We start from the raw sequence: 20153 nt of genomic DNA, 5'->3' as shown, positions 1-20153 counted from the left end.
CATGGTAAAAAAGCCATGAATTCTCTGTGCAGTATTCCCCTAGCGCTGGAGTTCTCCCGTTCTCCTTGATGGGTAAACTTGGTCTTGGCTGGCTGTTCGTGCTGATCTTCTGGGGGAGGGGCCTGTTGCCGTGGTTCCTAAATGTCTTTGCCGGAGGCGGAATTGCCCCGCCCTTGTCATCCGGGCTAAGCAAGCTGCTCGGGTTTGCTCCGGGAGCTTTTGTTCCCTGCAAGCTTTCCGTACAGCTTTGGAGGACAAGAGTGAAAATGGTGGCCTCCCAATTCCCGCCCTGGAGGAGCCCAGAACTTGGGGGCCCCACTTCTCAGTGAGCCCCCAGAGAAAAGCCGTCAATCACTCCCGTCTCCCTGGTCTATGGCCACACTCCGTGCTCACCCGGCCTGTGGCTGAGCATTTCTATCTCTGGCACCCGACTCAGTGTGGAGTCTCCAAACCCAGCAAATCCCTGCGGTGCACTCCCACGCCGCTCCTCCCAGAAGAGGAACGGGAGTCTCCCCGGATCACTGCTTGTTGGGTCCCTGCTGGAGGAGCAGTGGCCTGACTGTGTCGCTGATCACAGTTTATGGCAACCCCAAGCTGAGAGCCCGACCTCGGCTCTGTCTCTGCAGCCAGCTTCCCTGCCCCGATACCTGGGAGCTCTGCCGCACTCAGGCTCCCCCGGTCTTTCTGTGACCCCGAGGGTCCTGAGACCACACTGTCCCGCGAGGGTTCCACCCTCCGCTTAGCCACTGGAGCGACGTCCCTCAGCGGAGCCGACTTCTAAAAGTTCCGATTTTGTGCTCCGCAGCTCTAGCACTTGCCAGAAGCGGCCAACGGAGGCCCCCTCCCCCGCCGTCTATCCTCCCGAATATCGCCTCGGATTCACTTCTCCGCACGTCCTACCTTCCAGTAAGTGATCGCTTTTCTGTTTAGAGGGTTGTTGCTATTCTTCTCTTCGATCTCCTGTTGAGTTCATAGGTTTGATCCCTATTCAGCTGAATTCCTGAGACGAGACGAAATTCAGGTCTCCTACCCCTCCGCCATCTTGCTCTGTCCCCTGACCCTTTCATTTTCTTTTAATAATCTTTTTCAAATCTTTCATACTTGGCTACAGTGAACTGGTTTTTCCAATCTCCTGAAATACCTGAAAAGAAAGATAAAATAGTACATTTGAGACTACTACAAAATTTCCTTCTTAAATCAGTTTTCATTTGAATTTCCACACGTGTATTCTTAAACCTTTAATTTTTTCATATCTGCTCCATAACTCCATTCCTCACTCCCAAACTCTTGCGTGCACTGCCAGTTTACTGACTAGGAAAACTGGGAAAAGTTCCTAGTCAGTAAACTTGTTGATTACTTTCTTGTTGCTGTTTAAGATCATTAATATATAAACTATAACAGAAGACTTCTGAGTTTTCCAAAAAATCCCATGGATTTTTCCAGTATCTTATATAAAGAAGTAATCCCTTCAATATTTCAAGAAATGTCACTGGGAGAAAATCCAATGTCTCAAAATCTTTATTCTTTGGCCTCAAGAGCCTTGTAAACAAAAAAATAATTTTTCAGTCCTTTTAAAACTATATTTTTCAATGTCAAGTGATAATTTATGAAAAAAATTTCTATGATCAAGTAAGATTTGGAAATGACTGGGTTAAATGTAATTAAACATATGTATTATCACAGGATTTCTCAATTTTCCAAAGACTAACCATATCTTAAGACCTTGAAGGAAAGACAGATATATTCATATATCCACTTCCAAAGAATATCTGATAAAAACAATGCCATTTCTCACAGGTAATCCAGAAGTCATTTGCAAGCCAAGGTTTAGGTGGAAAAAAAAAAAAGAGCAGGGAAGAAAACATGCCAAAATAACTTTGTTAATCTGTCCCAGGATTTCCCAACTTTGGCATGTTATTTTATTTGTTTATATTTCCACTGTTGACATTCAAAGCCAGACCATTGGCTGGGCAGATGTGAGACTGTCCTGTGTATTATTGTGTGTTTAGCAGCATCCTCGGCCTGTACAGATTAGATGCCTCTAGCATACCCCTAGTCATGACTCTCAAAAATGTCTTTGGATGTTGCCAAACATTGTCTGGAAGGCAAAATAATTCCTGGCTGAGATCCAGATATTCTTAGAAAGATTTATCCATAGCCTACTTTCTAACTTTCTAAAAAAAAAAAAAATCTCTGGGATGCACAAAGGCACATTATAATTAATGAAATTATCCTTAACAGTCCCTATATAAGCTGACCCAAATACTTGTTTCTCCAAAACTGTCTTAGTTTATATTAATAATTATTCACTCTTTACTCTAAGATTTTACCCCACTGCCCACTGCCTGTATTGTGATTCCTCTTTGCCTCATTAACTTAGGGCTTGGATTTTGGATATGCTAATGGAATTTGAATATGGGTCATATGTACCACATCTAAACAGAAACTTTAAAGACATTGTAAGTTTCCAGCGCCTCTCTTGCTCTTCCTGTCTATTATGATATTGGGCATATCCCACAAGTGGGTAGCTCTTTCAGCCTATGTTTCATAAAAAGAAGACATAAGAGGCTGAGACTATGAAAGTCAAAGTAAAACTGATCAGAATCAAAAAGAGTAAAAGTAAAACTACAGCAGCCACTGGTGGCCAACATTCAGCAACATTAAACAAAAAATAAAACTTGTGGTTTTAAACCACTGAGATGCTTGGAGTTGTGGGTTTTTTGTTTTTTTAAGATTTTATTTATTTGAGCGAGAGAGAGAATGAGAGATCACAAGCATGGGGAGGGTCAGAGGGAGAGGGAGAAGCAGACTCCCCACCAAGCCAAAAGCCCATGACCTTGGGATCATGACCTGGGGGCTGAAGACAGACACTTAACTGACTGAGCCACACAGGCGCCCCTTGGAGTTGTTTGTTTCATAGCAAAACTCATACATACACAACTAACAGAATCTCTCCTTCTCACTCTTTCTCTCTCTTTTTCTCTCTCTTTCTTACATACACACAATTCAATTCAACACATCTTTATTAAGGGACTAATTTTTGCAAGATGCTAGCTATTACATTGAGATAAATGTTGAGGATGCAGTGATTTACCATATCATAACAACAACCTCAAGGAATTGACACTTTTCATTATTCATTTGGTATGCTTAACATCATTTAAGCTGGCTACCCACTACAGCAAAAATTTAAAGGAATATGAAGAATATCTAGAGAGTTCAGACAAATGAAAGACATTCTTTGATACAGCAAAAGATGCCAAGACGCATGCTTATCAATGCATAGGCTCTTGAGTAAACATTTTTCATTAGAAGTTTTGTCTTACATGTCAGGCTTACAGAAATTATAGTTTATTTGCCACAAATTATTTCCCCTAAGGTTTTTGTTGTTGTTGTTGTTGTTGTTCCTATTTTTTTTTCTTGCCAGCTCAATCTCTTTCCATTTCCTATAATATTGCTATTTGCTTCCCAACTACACTCTCCATGACTGTAATTAGCAAACTGTATAGAAACTAGTATATGATTTCTCACCCTTTCTCATGATGGGAGATACAGAATGATCCATATCAAAATCTGCTACAGTGATAGAATTTGTACTTGGATTCTGCTTCATCACATTGAAAGAGCTATGATAGAGGATTTTATCCATAGTTTCTTCTGACAGATCTTTGCTTAGAAACTTTAACAACTTCTGAATTTCATGCTTTGGATCCTAAAAAAATTACAAACAAAAATAATTATTTCAGGTAGATTTAGTCATGAAATAGGCAATGCATTTAATAAGGTTCTACATATGTCAATGTGGTGAAAATGATTTTATATTTTTATGTGCATTTTTCATTTTGCTTTTCAAAGTACATGTCCTTTTTTTTTTTTTTAAAGATTTTATTTATTTATTTGACAGAGAGAGACAGCGAGAGCAGGAACACAAGCAGGGGGAGTGGGAGAGGGAGAAGCAGGCTTCCCGCTGAGCAGGGAGCCTGATGTGGGACTTGATCTCAGGACCCTGGGATCATGACCTGAGCTGAAGGCAGATGCTTAATGACTGAGCCACCCAGGCACCCTACATGTCCTATTTTTGGCCAGGCAACCATCTACTAAAAGGAAGAGTAAATTTTGTCTGTTTTCAAATTTTTATTTGAATTCTAGTTAGTTAACATATAATGTAATATTGGTTTCAGGAGTAGAATTTAGCGATGCATCTCTTACATATAATACCCAGTGCTCATCATAGCAAGTGCCCTCCTTACGACCCATAATTTTGTTTCAAAAAAATGCAAAAAAAAGTGTTGATATTCAACCTTTCACACTCAAAAATAGAATTAACCTGTAGAATAACAAATGGTAATAAAGCAACCTACTATTATCATAAGGTATAATTTTCAAAATCCTTGACCTCCTTTTTTTTTTAAGATTTTATTTATTTATTTGACAGAGGGAGAGATAGCGAGAGAAGGAACACAAGCAGAGGGACTGGTAGAGAGAGAAGCAGGCTTCCCACAGAGCAGGGAGTCCGATGCGGGGCTCGATCCCAGGACCATGGGATCATGACCTGAGCCAAAAGCAGATGCTTAATGACTGAGCCACCCAGGTGCTCCCTTGACCTCCATTTTTAAATCATACTTAATATAAAGAATAGATTACCTACCAAATGTGTTTTAAAGATTTTATTTATTTATTTGAGAGAGAGAGAGATAGCGAGAGAGAACATGAATGGAGCGGGGAGAGGTGCAGAGGGAGAGGGAGAAGCAAGCTTCCTGCTGAGCAGGGAGTCAGATGCAGAGCTCAATCCCAGCACCCCAGGATCATGACCTGAGTGGAAGGCAGATGCCATGCAGGCAACCCTACCTACCAAACACTTAAAGAAGAATTAATACCCATTCCCATTCTTCTCAAACTCTTCCAAGAAGTAGAAGAGGGAATAACAATTCCAAACCCATTTTACAAGGCCTACAAAACCAGATAAGAACAACACAAGAAAGTAACATGCTAACAGCTCTGATGAACATCAATGCAAAAATCCTGAATGAAATATTAGCAAACAAAATTCAACAGCACATTAAAAGGTTTGTATACCATGATCAAATGGGATTTATTCCAGTGATACAAAAGTGGTTCAATATCAGCAAATCAACCAATGTGATATACCACATTAACAAAATGAAGGATGAAAATCATATGATCATTTCAAAAGATGCAGAAAAAGCATTGAAAAAATTCAACATCCATTTATGATAAAAACTCTTAAAGTGGGTATGGAGGGAACATACCACAACAGTAGGCCGTATATGACAAGCCCACGGCTAATATACTCAATGATGAAAAGCTGAAAGCTTTTCCTCTAAGATCAAGAACTATAGTCAACAATAACTATAGTTAACAATACTGCATTGTATATTTGAAAGTTGCTGAAAGAGTAGATCTTAAAAGTTCTCATCACAAGAAAAAAATAACTATGTGTGGTGATGGATATCAGCTAGACTTACTGTGATCCTTTCATAAAATATACATATATTGAATCATTATATTGTTAATATTGTGTTATATGTCAATTATGTCACAATAAAAAAAAAAAGAACAGATTACCTATTCCCTAGAGCTATAGTGGAAAGAAGATACTCTTTCTACCTCTCACTTCTACATAGTTTTTTTGATAGTATGAATATATGAGGAGAAAAGTAAATAAAATCCTGTCCATTTCCAGCCTAAGGAACGGTGGAGAAGAGAAAGAGGCGATGATGAAGAGGAGATATATTTGATGTATTTCTTATGATTTCACTTCTCTATGCTTCAGACTCCATAGGATAGCATATAAGAACAGTGAAAGAGTAGCACTCAGGCCAAATTGTTTGTGCCCTGTTACCCATTGGAGAGGTGATCTTCTTGGTGGTCCAAACCAAACTGAGGCTGAGAGCCATAATGTTAGTGACATGGTGAGATCAGGCAGAAAGGTGATCTGTTTAGCTTTATTGAGCTACCCATCTCAATTCATGGAAACAGAACCAGAGAGTCTTTGTAGTGGCTCTAAAAGAATCTGTTTATTGTAGAAACGGTAATGAACTTGGTGGAAATCAGACACATAACTTAATTATTCAAGGGAAAGAATCACAATGAAGTCCCAGTTGTGTCAGGTATATCCTGTGAAAGTTAAATGGAAGAGTGATGGGGAAAAGGTACACTGCTCAGGCTTGGAATGGGAATATTTGGGGTGGATTTGATGGCACAGAGACTCTAGAACCCTTGGGTAATTTTCAGCCTTTTCTACCAGCAGATGTAGAGTCTCCTCCCATATTTGAGGAGGCTAAACTTCTTTTGCTTAAAGACCTTATTATACCTAAGGTGGGTAGTTTTCTTTCCAGGTAACACCTATCCTCTTCAAGATCCACCCCAATCCCTACTTGTTGCTTCTAGACACATAATTAGGGTAATATGTCACCCCTTAATCCAGAGTGACAGGTAAAAAGTGGTTTAAACAGGATGTAGAAGAAGCTGGGAATTTAACTAATGAATCTGCCAGAGGGGATCACCTTAGCTGGGTAAGGCAGTTGGGACTTAATTCCCTAGAGGCTATAGAACAGATTTCCCAAATAAGAGATGAAGGGTAGTCATAGTTATCTAAAGGAATTTGGGTGTGGACAAGCTTTCTGAAACACATACAATTTAAGAGATATGAAACATTTCTTAAATGGACTATTTAAATAATCAGATAAGGATAAGTTTTTGATCAAATTGGAGAGTGAATTAATTTTCATGCTAATAACCAGATAGAAGATGAAAAAATAAAAACTAGATGTTCTATAAATTAAATAACATGTTTTCCCCACTGTGCTGGCCCCTTGGGGAAGCAATCACAAATAAGATAATTTTAATCCCTATATCCAAGGAGGTCACATTATACTAGAGGAGACCAAGAAAATGTAAGAAACACATATATAAAATAATTAGAAGTGGTGGTAGATGCTATGAAAAGAACAATAGCAAAAGAGATTTTAATGGATAATAATAAGGTGAATTATTTGACATTATGGACATGAACAGAATTCTGTGGAGAGTTAACATTTAAATTAAGACATGGAGGATGAGAAAAAGTTAATTTGAAAATAGTGGGAAAAAATATTTCAGGCAGGCTCACTTAGTAAGAAGATGAAGAGTGACACCAGAAGAGGTTGGAGAGATAGACAGGAACTAAATAATGTTGAACTCTAAATTATCAATGATTTTGTATTTCATGTAGAGACAGAAATCATTGACATATTTGAAGAAGGCAGTGGGCATACTCTCATTTAGGTTTCAAGATCATTTTCTCTGAGTGGACAATAGAAGCAAAATGAGATACTCCAAATAAGTCAAGATAGGTGCCTAAACTAGAGCAGGAGTCAGTAGTGGTAGAAAAAAGTAAATTAAGTGAAAGCTCGATTTTCAAGACAGAGTTAGCAGGATAGTGGATTAGTAATATTTATAGATCAAGAAGAAAGGAAAATGTGATACAAAAACAGATGAATCTTGGGTTTCCTTAAAAAATAAAAAAGAAATTATAATTGTTGCTTACCTCTTTCATGTCTTCATAGAATAGGTAAAGGATATGATAATCATTCGTCTTCTCCCACCAGCCCTTCACATGGTCATACCAAGAACCATAAGCCACTAAATTGAAAGATATAATCTTTGGAAAATTAAAACTATTTACATAAAGAATTGTTAAATATTAATCCAAGTCATCGTTATCAGCACAAACACACTTATTAGTTCAAGAAAGAGGGATGGTAGGATAATTACCCCTGTTCTCAATGAATTTGCAATCTACCTGGAAAGGAGTGGAAGGGGAGTTCATAGAAGAAGGAGAAAGGGAGAGAAAATCATAGGGATGGAGAGTTAAGGAAGAGCTGCCGAGGAAGAGTATATTTGGATCTAAGAATAACTGGGTTTTAATAATGATAAAATGAGTAGACATTCTATGGGCAGAGAATAGTCCAGGTAGCAGCAGGAGTAAAAATTTGCAAGATATCATTGAGATGTTCTTGCCTTGAAAAGAGAGTTTTTATAGAAGAATGTTTATATGAGAACTTTAAGTAGAACTACTACTATTGGCATAAATATGTTTCCCTGAAAGAGAGAATGCAGAGGTAGAGAAACAGAGCCTTGAGGATAAAATCTTTACCCAAGAATTTTCAGTTTATATAATAAAAATAAGGGAATGATAGAGAAGAGTCCAAGAAATACGTGTAAAATCAAAACAATAAAATGGATGCACAGCAAGAGAAGAAACCAGTTGCCACTAATACTAATGAAATAATAAGACTAAGAACTGAAATATCTGTGCTACCTATTCCCCAAAATTTCTGAAAGGGAAGAGACAACTATGTATTCTGCTTCCTCTATAGTCTTCCTAAAACAGTAGAGTGCTGGGCACATATTAGGTTTATAATAAACACAGATTTACATTTGACCTATCTCCTTGAAAAAAGACTTTTCACTATAGAACTCTTTGATTAAAATAAGAGTTGAACCCACCCTTCCCAGTCATGAATTTATCCAGGAACTCCTCCCAGGTGCCAGGTTCTGGGTGTAATTTTGCCATCTGGTAGAAATAATAGTAAAACACAGCCACATCCTTAGCATTTCATGCCACATAGACCATCTGTGGGGAGATATGGGAAATCATCATTTCATTTATATTATTTAACAGTTTGTAAACTTTTGCTTATCTTGCAAGAATGCTTATTTTCTCTTTTCTATTTCCTGATCTCAGCATTTACGTGTATTTCCTGACATAGAGTATTTACAACTATATATTGTTTTAACATAAAGGCTTGCACTTTCAGACCCTGTTTCTCTTTAGCCTTTGAAAAGAACATCTCTTAAAACAGAAAAATGAGTATCATGAGAATTACAGCAAATATTAAATTAACATTGTTCTTAAATTTAAAATATTTTTCTGTGTCACTTATTAAACATATAAAAAGAAACATAAAAGTTACAAAACATAAAAAGATAAAGTAAACATTTTTTATTATTTTTTTCATTTTTTCACTATTAGTTTTTTTGAGAAAGAGAGAGAATGCACACGTGCATGAGGTGGGGGGAGGGACTGAGAGAGAGGGAAAGAGAGAATCTTAAGCAGGTTCCAAGCTCAATGCACAACCCAGTGTGGGGCTCTATCTCACAGTCCTGAGATCATGACCTGAGCCGAAATCAAGAGCTGGATGCTTAACCAACTGAGCTGCACAGACGCCTCTAAAGTAAAATTTTTAAAGCTGAAAAGTGTCCTATTTTTAACTGAAAATAAATTATTATTCAGGTACATTTAATCAATAAGGATTAAACATTCTTCATTCTGCTCACGATCACATAAAAATCGTTGCTGTTTATAAGATTTGGTGTGGGATTAAAATTTATTTTATGTATAGAACCCTAAAGATTGCTTAGAAACAGAAATTTTGAGCATATTTTCCAATAGAAATGACATTGTTATGTCTCAGTGGTAATTAGGTTTCCAGGCAAGTCCACTGAAATCCATTAAGCTTACTTCTCCCCTGAAGTACATCTAATAATACGGAGGCCCCACCCACCCAGGCAGTAAATAAATCCCTAAGGGAAAATGCATTCAGGAAGAAATCTCCTTTCCTCTAATTAGAAACAGCTTTCTTCTCTTCCAATTGATGGGAAAAGGAAATGGGAAGTTTTATATCCCCAAGCCACTGATAGTAGTTCTCATATTCTGGGATAAGAATGGAGTGTGTGGAAAGAGGTTTTTTTGAAAGACTGAGTATAGAGCTCTAAGAGTTGAGAGAGTTCTTGAGATAACATTTCCAATAACTTCTTATTTCAATATCAAGAGACTATGGTAATGAGCCAACTGTTTTCCTCTATCGTCATCACCTCTAAGTTCTTTAGTGAGGACTATTTCCACTTACCTCAGTGTAGATAGAACGTACATTGAAGTACTATTTTAATTACTGACAACTAGCAACCACCCAACTACCTATTAATAGTACTGTGGGTAAGTTGGTTGTGAAATATTCACATAGACCTAATGGAATTCCTTATATCAGTGATTCTCAAACAGTAGCATGACTCAAATTCACCTGGAGGTTTTATTAAAACTCAGATTTCTGGACCTCATCCCCATAATCTTTGATTCAATAGGTCTGAATTGGGCCTAAGATTTGCTTCTCTCACATGGCTACTTTTGCTCAGGGTACCCCATTTTGTGATCCACAGGCTACATTAAAGAAACCAAAACCAAAACAAGGTGACAGCATGACAAGAATTGATCTCATAAATATTATGTTAAATGAAGTAAGTTAAATATGCAAGATTATATACTTTCTTATTGCAGACAAACTAATAATAAAAACATTCAGGATAGTGGTTATCTTTGAAAATAGGGATTGCTGCCCAGAGTGCAAAGAAACAGAGCTTTTGGGGTGCTGGTAATGTTCAATTTCTTGATCTGGGTGCTAGTTTCATGGGAATGCTCATTTTGTAAAAATTAATCAAGCTGTATGCCTAAGATTTATGTACTTTTCTCCACATATGTTATACTTGAATTAAAATGGTTATTTTAAAAAGAAGCCTAAAATGAACCCATATATATAATATAAAATATATATAATTATAAATCTATATTTGTAATTTCATGAAAAAGCAGTTCTAGCATTATTTAAATATTTAGATACGAAATATTTAAAAGTGGATACTGAGTAAAGGGATTTACACAGAAAGACAGGCATTTTAGAGAACAGAATACCTGAGAGATTCTCAGTGTTTGGGAACTAAGTCTATACCTATATATCTATAACACTGGTGTCCATTGGTGTTATTTCAACCCTTGGATATAGGGACCACGTTACTATTTTCACAGTGATTTACCCAGGGGTTGTAATATCTCATTGTAATTTCTGAATGATGAATAAAAGAAATTTCAACACAAATAAGGATTTTTTTTCTTTAAATGTTGCTACCTTGCAGGTATTTTCCCAAAATGAAGAAGGGAGAAGTTGAACAGTTAGGTCTGTTTTCACTAATCAAGGAGGCTGCATTTTTTTCAACTCCTCCACACCTACAAGCACAAAAGCTAATCTGTATTATAAATGTGGAATCATAGAGGTCAATTACAATAAACTCTAAGACTTTGTAAACATTAACCCCACTATATGTCTTGAAATAACTATATATAGCTTCAGATACATATAAAATCTACCATGAGATCAAAAATGATAAATTCTTGGGACACCTGGGTGGCTCAGTCGGTCAGGCATCTGCCTTCGGCTCGGGTCATAATCCCGGGGTCCTGGGATGGAGTCCTGTGTTGGGCTCCCTGCTCAGCGGGGAGCCTGCTTCTCCCTCTGCCTCTCCCCCTGCCTGTACTCGCTCTCTCTCTCTCTCTCTGACAAATAAATAAATAAAATCTTTTAAAAAATGATAAATTCTTGTTAGTGATGCTGTTTTATTTCCTATGTAGAACAGACAATAAGTGTCTGTAAAATCTTCAGATATAACACCTTGCTGAGGCAGAAACAACAATAGGCCAATGTCAAGACATCCAAATTTTTCCTTCATTTATCTTTTTCTCATTTACTATATGGGGAAGTTGAACTGGAAGATTTCAAAATCCCTTTCCAGCTTTCTTATATTCAAATTATAAGATCAATTAAGCCATGAAGCTCATAATTAATTTTTAAAATTTTAATAATGCATGACCATCCATAATTCTATTTCTTGAGTCTGTGAACATCAGCTAACAAGCAGTAGGCATGATTTTATATTGGATCAAACTCTGAATTTTTTGTATATAATGATCATACATTTAAATGTTGAAGACTTCCATCTGTGCAATTAAGAAAAAATATATACTTGGGGCACCTGGGTGGCTCAGTCATTAAGCGTTTGCTTTCGGCTCAGATCATGATCCCAGGGTCCTGGGATCGAGCCCCACATCGGGCTCCCTGCTCCGTAGGAAGCCTGCTTCTCCCTCTCCCACTCCCCCTGCTGTGTTCCCTCTCTCACTGTCTCTCTCTCTCTCTCTCTCTGTCAAATAAATAAAATCTAAAAAAAAAAGAAAAAATATATACTCATCCAAATCTCCTCTTATGTCGATATTATGTTTGGGTGCAAGAGTAGTATAATATGGTTATTAGTAAAACCAGATTCTTACTCTTCTATTATAGACACTTAGGATTCATCTGTCCAAGCTCTGTCTATAGCAATTCCATCATGATTCCTTGAAACACCACAAAATGATAAGGGGATTTATTCTTATGGTAAAAAGGAACATTCAGGGAAAATACCATTCTGGAGTCCAGGAATAATCAATTCCATGAACGGCACTCGTTTGTTTATTGCATCCTGCTTACATTTCTCCACATCCCCATTATTATAGATCAAATCCAATATTTCACTGACCCAGGTTGTTCCTAAGGGGGAAAAAATGGAACAACTATAAACTTTTCTGTCAAAAAGGGTATAAGAGGGTCAATATAGGTAGAGAAATTGTATAATACCAAAAACAAAAAGGTGCTCTTCCTTTCCATCCCCCTTTTCTCTTCTCACTTTTCTAAGGAAACATCCTTATCTATCTTGAACATATACATATGTGTTGTGTGTGAGAGTGGGAGTAAATCTGATTAAAGTAATCATAAAGTAAGTCATAAAGGAGAAGTAAAACGTGGGTAATTTAAGAGACAGTGTGTAAGTCATTTATCAAACACTCCTGAATGGAATGCAGAGGGAAGCAGACAATTTCAAGGAGTCTAACTAGCAGTTTGTAGAGTTTCTATTAATATCAAAAATATGATTAGGCTTTGGGACTGAAGAGTACTTGAGGCAAAAACATTCGGTGGAGGTCTGAAGAAAGGATACAAAGAGAACTTCGTGATTGCATCTGTGGTGAGTAGGTGCTACTCACAAACAAGAGACCATAGATCCTAAGTGAGCAGAAAAGATGGAGTCACTCTGGTCTTTATGAGATTGTGTCTCATTTGTCTTGAGAAATGGAACTAAAGTACAGATAGTCCCTTACTTATAATGGTTCAACTTACTATTTTTTGACTTTATGATGGTGTGAAACTCATAGGCGTTCAGTAGAAACTGAACTTCAAATTTAAAATTTTGTTCTTCTCCTGGACTAGTGATAAGCAATATGAAGCTTTCTCTTATGATGCTAGGCAGTGGCAGCAAGAGGCAGCTCCCAGTCAGCCGGGCAATAATGAAGATAAACAACTGGTACACTTAAAACCAGTCTGTACCCACACAACCATTCTGTTTTTCACTTATGGTACAGTATTCAATAGATTGCATGAGATATTCAGCACTTACTATAAAATAGGATTTGCATTAATTTTGTACAATTGCAGGCTAGTATAAGTATGCTGAGCACATTTAAGGTAGGCTACGCTAAGCTATGATGTTCAGTATTAAATACATTTTCAACTTCTGATGAGTTTATAGGGAGGTAACATCATCATAAGTCTGTATATAAGGATATGGCTTATTTAACTGTCTACAGTGTTCAATGATCAGGTTATTGAGGCTGGGCTGAAAAAGCAATTATAATGATAGGAGAAAAATATCTTCTTAACTATTCCTATCCCTTTCCTCTTTATCAAACATGTAATGAATGATAGTCTCTAAATTGAATAATCATGGGTGGAAACTAAAAAATTAAATTAAGTAATTAATCTATGCACAGCATAGATTTTGGCCAATGACCTGCACAAGGATGTACCTTTGGATTGGTTCCATAAATTAGAGTACTTTAGGCCTCCTTTCTTGTGGACAATTCTTCCTACTTTTCATCCCTAAATCATGAATATGAGACTGTCTTCCTCATCCCTCTAACACAGACAATTACGGTGCTAAGAAAAAGGTGAGTCAAATTAATACTATCCTTGAAGATTTTGGTGCCCCATCTGGCTTAGGCTTAAGCAGTGATTCATGGGGAAAAAAGAGACCTAAGTTCCAAAGTACAACAGAACATATTTCATTTCCTGTCAGTGAACGGTTGAAGTTACGGCCACTGAAATCTGATGGAAAGAAATACCATTTAGCTATGCTTCGAATTGGAAATGTTTATTTTCCATAATTTTTGGGGAAAAAAAACCCACATGATTTACCATATATATGGAGCAAGTCAGCTTAGATCCTTTACAACAAAATTCACAGGAAACTGATATATTAATAACTTTAAGACATGTTCTTAACAGTTTGTAAAGAGAAAAAAATCAAAGAAAACAATGACCAAGAGTATATAATTACTTTATGTGTAGCCACCTAGCCACCTAGCTTTTATTGTATCAGAAGAAATCCAGCTTCAAAGAGCACTTTCATAAATAAACTATTTGTAAAATTGTACCTTCCAAAGATGATCTTAATGGTTTTCTGCTTGTGAACATATTTTTTAAAATAGCAAAGACAAAAAGAGCATATATATTTTCAATAACTGTCCAACATTTTTTTTTCTTTTAAATATTGTATTTATTTATTTGACAGAGAGAGTGAGAGAGCACAAGCAGGGGGTACAGCAGAGCGAGAGGGAGAGGCAGTCTCCCCGCCAAGCAGGGAGCCCAATCCCAGGACCCTGGGATCATGACCTGAGCCTAAGGCAGATGCTTATCCATCTGAGCCACCCAGACACCCCTGCCCTACCTTTTATAAACTTGTATCTCAACAAGGAGATGCAGAATAGTTTTGGTTCCAAACAATTTGGGATTGGTGAATTGCTCATAGAGCAATGTATGTAGTAAGAAAAGAAAGAAAAAAATAAGCTTTTGCCAAAACAAGCTTGTTTTCTATTACTTCAAAGGTCTGTATTGTACATTTGTTTATTTCCTGAGAGGATCTCTTTGTTTTCATACAATGTTATAATCTTGACATTAGAATCTCCAAAAATTTAGATGTTTCCTCCCAGGCTTTGTTACATATCCCTATGAAGTAATTTCAATATTTATCATATAAAAAGATTAGTACTTATTAAAAACTTCTTGTCCTTAAGTCTTTTAAGAAATTAAGCAGAAATATAAAGGAAAGTTGACTTTAGGGAATTTAACAATTGGAATAGTTGATTGATTATGGGCTCAAGTTAATTAAGTGGATAAAAGGCAAGAGAAAACCCATTCTCTGATATCTCCCTTTACCTCTATCACTGAGTAAATTGGAAGACTCTGTCATAAAAAGGTCTGAAGAAATTAAAATTATTGATTCTTACTGAGGCATCTTAACTCCTTTCCGAGATCATATACTGAGGTCAGCAGCTATTTAACTTTATAACAAAATATTTCTAAATGCATTTATAAAGTGTAGAAAATAATAAAATATTAATGTTTTACACAGTATATTTAAAATACAATGAAAGGGTGCCTGGGTGGCTCAGTCAGTTAAGCGTCTGCCTTCACTCAGGTCATGATCCCAGGGTCCTGGGATGCAGACCCACATAAGGACTCCCTGTTCAGTGGGGAATCTGCTTCTCCTTCTCCCTCTGCCCCTCTCCCCTGCCTGTGCTCTCTCTCTCTCTCCTCTCTCTCTCAAATAAATAAATAAAATCTTTAAAAAATAAAAATAAATTGATATTTTATTAAATAAATTAGTATTTCATTACTATAGATCCAACAGCACTAGATCACCTTCCTGTGCATTATGAATCAGTGGAAGAAGAAAGAGTATAAAAACTAATAAGGTCTTGCAGGATTTATTTCATATATACTCTTTATATGTTAAATATCAACACTTTATATTGGTATATTGAATTGTATACAATAAAGATTGCTGGGGAGGAGGAGCAAGATGGTGGAGTAGTAGGAGACCTAAATTTCATCTAGTCCCAGAAATTCAGCTAGATAGTTATCAAACCATTCTGAACACCTATGAACTCAACAGGAGATCAAAGAAAAGAATAGCAGCAACTCTCTGAACAGAAAAGCAGCCACTTTATGGAAGGTATGATGTGCAGAGAGGTGAATCCAAGGCCATATTAGGAAGATAGATGGCGGGGGGAGGGGGCCTCCATCAGCTGCTCCCGGCAAGTGATAGAGCAGTGGAGCACAAAATCGGAAATTTTAGAAGTCTGCTCCGCTGAGGGACGTCACTCCAGTGGCTAAGCGGGGCGGTGGAACCCTCACTGGGACAGTGTGGTCTCAGGACCCTCGGGGTCACAGGCCAGGGGTGCCTGAGTGGGGCAGAGCTCCCAGGTATCAGAGCGGGGAAGCTGGCTGCAGAGACAGAGTCGAGGAGTGGGCTCTTAGCTCGGGGTTGCCATAAACCATGATCTGCGGCACAGTAGGGCCACTGCTCTTCCAGGAGGGACCCAACAAGAGGCAGATCTGAGGAGACTCCCCTTCCTCCCCAAGGAGGAGCGGCACGGGAGCACACCACAGGGATCTGCTGAGTTTGGAGATTCCAAACGGGGCCATGTGCCAGAGATAGAAATGCTGGTCACGGGCCAGGTGAGCAGGGAGTGTGGCCAGAGACTGGGGAGACAGGAGTGATTGACTGCTTTTCTCTGGGGGTTCACTGAGGAGTGGGGCCCTGAGCTCTCGGCTCCTCCGGAGCAGATTGGGAGGCCGCCATTTTCACACTTGTGCTCCAAAGCTGTTCGGAATGCTTTCAGGGAACAAAATCTCCCAGGGGCAAACCCGAGCAGATTATTTAGCCTGGACTGGCAAGGGCTGGGCAATTCTACCTCTGGCAAAGACATTTGAGAACCACTGCAACAGGCCCCTCCCCCAGAAGATCAGCAAGAATAGCCAGCCAAGACCAAGTTTACCAATCAATGAAAATGGCAAAACCCCAGTGCTAGGGGAAAACAGCACATAGTCTTTAGTCTTTCAAAGTTAATTTTTAAAATTTTCTTTATTTTTTTCTTTTTCTATTTTTTTAGTTGAATTTTTCTTCTTTCCTTTTTCAACCAACATCTTACAATTCCTGTTTCAAAATCTTTTTTAATTTTCATTTTTACAGTCATATTCTATCTTTTCATTGTATTTAACCTTATTTTTTGTATATTATATATATATATATATATATATATATATATATATATATATACAAATGTTGTTCTTTCTTTAAAATTTTGGTATGCAGTTTCTTTTAAAGGACCAAAATATACCCTAAATCTAGTATGACATTGTCCTAGTCTCCTGCCTGATCACATCCTTTTTTTTTTAATTTTTAATTTTAATTTTTACATTTTTTTCATTCTTTTTTCAACTAACTTCTTATGAATTCCTTTTTTAAAAATCTTTTTTAATTTTCATCTTTACAGTCATATTCCATCCCTTCATCATATTTACCCTTATTTTTGTATATATATAATTTTTCTTTCTTTAAAATTTTGGGAGGCAATTTCTCATAACAGACAAAAATACACCCAAAATCTAGTGTGTGGCTCTGTTATATTCACCAGTCTGATTATATTTTTTTTTCCTCCCTTCCTTTTCCCCCTGGTTTCCGGTCTCTTCTGATTCATTTAGTGTATATTTTTCTGGGGTTGTTGTTACCCTTTTAGCATGTTTTTTAGCATTTTGTTCTCTCATTCATCTATTCTCCTCTGGACAAAATGACAACATGGAAAAACTCACCTCAAAAGAAAAAAAAAAAGAAAGAAAAGAACAAGAGGCAGTACTGACTGCCAGGGACCTAATCAATACAGACCTTAGTAAGATGTTGGAACTAGAGTTCAGAATGATGATTATAAAGATACTAGCTTGGCTTGAAAAAAGTATAGAAGATACTAGAGAACCCCTTTCTGGAGAAATAAAAGAACTAAAATCTAACCAAGTCTAAATCAAAAAGGCTATTAGTGAGGTTCAATAAAAAGCAGAAGCTCTAACTGTGAGGATAAATGAAGCAGAAGAGAGATTAGTGAGATAGAAGACCAAATGATGGAAAATAAAGAACCTGAGAAAAAGAGAGAGAAACAACTACTGGATCACGAGGGGAGAATTTGAGAGATAAGTGATATCATAAAGCAAAACAACATTAGAATAATTGGGATACCAGAAGAAAAAGGAGAGAGAGGGGCAGAAGGTACATTGGAGCAAATTATAGCAGAGAACTTCCCTAATTTGGGGAAGGAAATAGGCATCAAAATCCAGGAGGCACAGAGAACCCCCCTCAAAATCAATAAAAATAGGTCAACACCCCGACCTCTAATAGTAAAACTCACAATTCTGAGAGACAAAAAGAAAATCCTGAAAGCAGCTTGGGACTAGAGGTCTGTGACCTACAATGGTAGAAACATTAGATTCGTAGCAGACCTATCCACAGAGACCTGGCAGCCCAGAAAGCACTGGTATGATATATTCAGAGAACTAAATGAGAAAAATAAGCAGCCAAGAATACTGTATCCAGCTAGGCTGTCATTGAAAATAGGAGGAGAGATAAAAAGCTTCCAGGACAAACAAAAACTAAAAGAATTTGTGAACACCAAACTAGCCCTACAAGAAATATTGAAAGGGGTCCTCTAAGCAAAGAAAGAGTCTAAAAGTAACATAGACCAGAAAGGAACACAAACAATATACAGTAACAGTCACCTCACAGGCAATAACAATGGCACTAAATTCTTATCTTTCAATAGTTACCCTGAATGTAAATGGGCTAAATGCCCCAATCAAAAGACACAGACTATCAGATTGGATAAAAAAACAAGACCCATTGATATGCTGTCTGCAGGTGACTCATTTTAGACCCAGAGACACCCCCAGATTTAAAGTGAGGGGGTAGAAAACTGTTTACCATGCTAATGGACATCAAAAGAAAGCTGGAGTGGCAATCCTTATATCAGACAAATTAGATTTTATAAATTTTTTATAAGCTTTTTAAAAAAAATATTTGACAGAGACAGCATGAGAGGGAACACAAGCAGGGGGAGTGGGAGAGGGAGAAGCAGGCTTTCTGCTGAAAAGGGAACCCAGTGCAGGGCTTGATCCCAGGACCCTGGGATCATGACCTGAGCTGAAGGCAGATGCTTAATGACTGAACCACCCAGGTGCCCTGAAAAATTAGATTTTAAACCAAAGACTATAATAAGAGATGAGGAAGGACACTATATAATATTTAAAGGGTTGATCCAACAAGAAGATCTAACAATTTTAAATATCTATGCCCCTAACATGGGAGCAACCAATTATATAAGCCAATTAATAACAAAATCAAAGAAACACATCAATAATACAATAATAGTAGGGGACTTTAACACCCCCGTCACTGAAATAGATCATCTAAGCAAAAGATCAACAAGGAAATAAGACTTTGAATGACACACTGGACAACATGGACTTCACAGATATATTTAAAACATTCCATCCCAAAGCAACAAAATACACATTTTTCTCTAGTGCCCATGGAACATTCTCCAGAATAGATCACATCCTGGGTCACAAATCAGGCCTCAACCAGTACAAAAGACTGGGATCATTCCCTCCATATTTTCAGACCACAGTGCTTTGAAATGAGAACTCAATCACAAGAGTAAAGTTGGAAAGAACTAAAATACATGGAGGGTAAAGAGCATTCTACTGAAGAATGAATGAGTCAACCAGGAAATTAAAGAAGAATTTAAAAAATTCATGGAAACCAATGAAAATGAAAACACAACTGTTCAAAATCTTTGGGATGCAGCAAAGGTGGTCCTAAGAGGAAATTATATAGTAATACAAGCTTTCTCAAGAAACAAGAAGGTTCTCAAATACACAACCTAACCCTACACCTAAAGTAGCTGGAGAAAGAACAGCAAATAAAGCCTAAACGCAGCAAGAGAAGAGAAATACTAAAGATCAGAGCAGAAACCAATGAAATAGAAACCAAAAGAACAGTAGAACCGATCAACAAAACTAGGAGCTGGTTCTTTGAAAGATTTAGTAAGATTGATAAACTCCTGGCCAGACTTATCAAAAAGAAAAGAAAAGGACCCAAATAAAATCATGAATGAAAGAGGAGAGATCACAACCAACACCAAAGAAATACAAACAATTATAAGAACATATTATAAGGAACTATATGCCAGCAAATTAGATAATCTGGAGGAAATTGATGCATTTCTAGAGAAGTATAAACTACCAAAACTGAACCAGGAAGAAATAGAAAACCTGAACAGACCCATAACCACTAAGGAAATTGAAGCAGTAATCAAAGATCTCCCAAAAAACAAGAGCCCAGGG

General features: G+C 37.3%; 1 protein-coding gene across 1 annotated transcript in view; it reads right to left on the bottom strand.

The window, feature by feature from the left end:
• Positions 1–1073: 1073 nt before the first annotated feature.
• Positions 1074–20153, bottom strand: part of LOC114206702 (sulfotransferase 1 family member D1-like) — a 79977-nt gene continuing 60897 nt past the window's right edge. Inside the window, 6 exon segments of the mRNA XM_088021341.1 lie at positions 1074–1141; positions 3532–3712; positions 7550–7644; positions 8512–8638; positions 10965–11062; positions 12291–12416. Of these exon segments, the coding sequence (XP_087877467.1) occupies positions 1074–1141; positions 3532–3712; positions 7550–7644; positions 8512–8638; positions 10965–11062; positions 12291–12416 (695 nt within the window).

This window comes from Eumetopias jubatus, unplaced genomic scaffold (assembly GCF_037043125.1).
Source record: "Eumetopias jubatus isolate StellerSeaLion01/CBP00866 unplaced genomic scaffold, mEumJub1_p1.0 scaffold_2, whole genome shotgun sequence".
NCBI classification, from domain to species: domain Eukaryota; kingdom Metazoa; phylum Chordata; class Mammalia; order Carnivora; family Otariidae; genus Eumetopias; species Eumetopias jubatus.
Note: the sequence above shows the minus strand (reverse complement) of the source record. Positions and strands in the feature narration are given on the sequence as shown.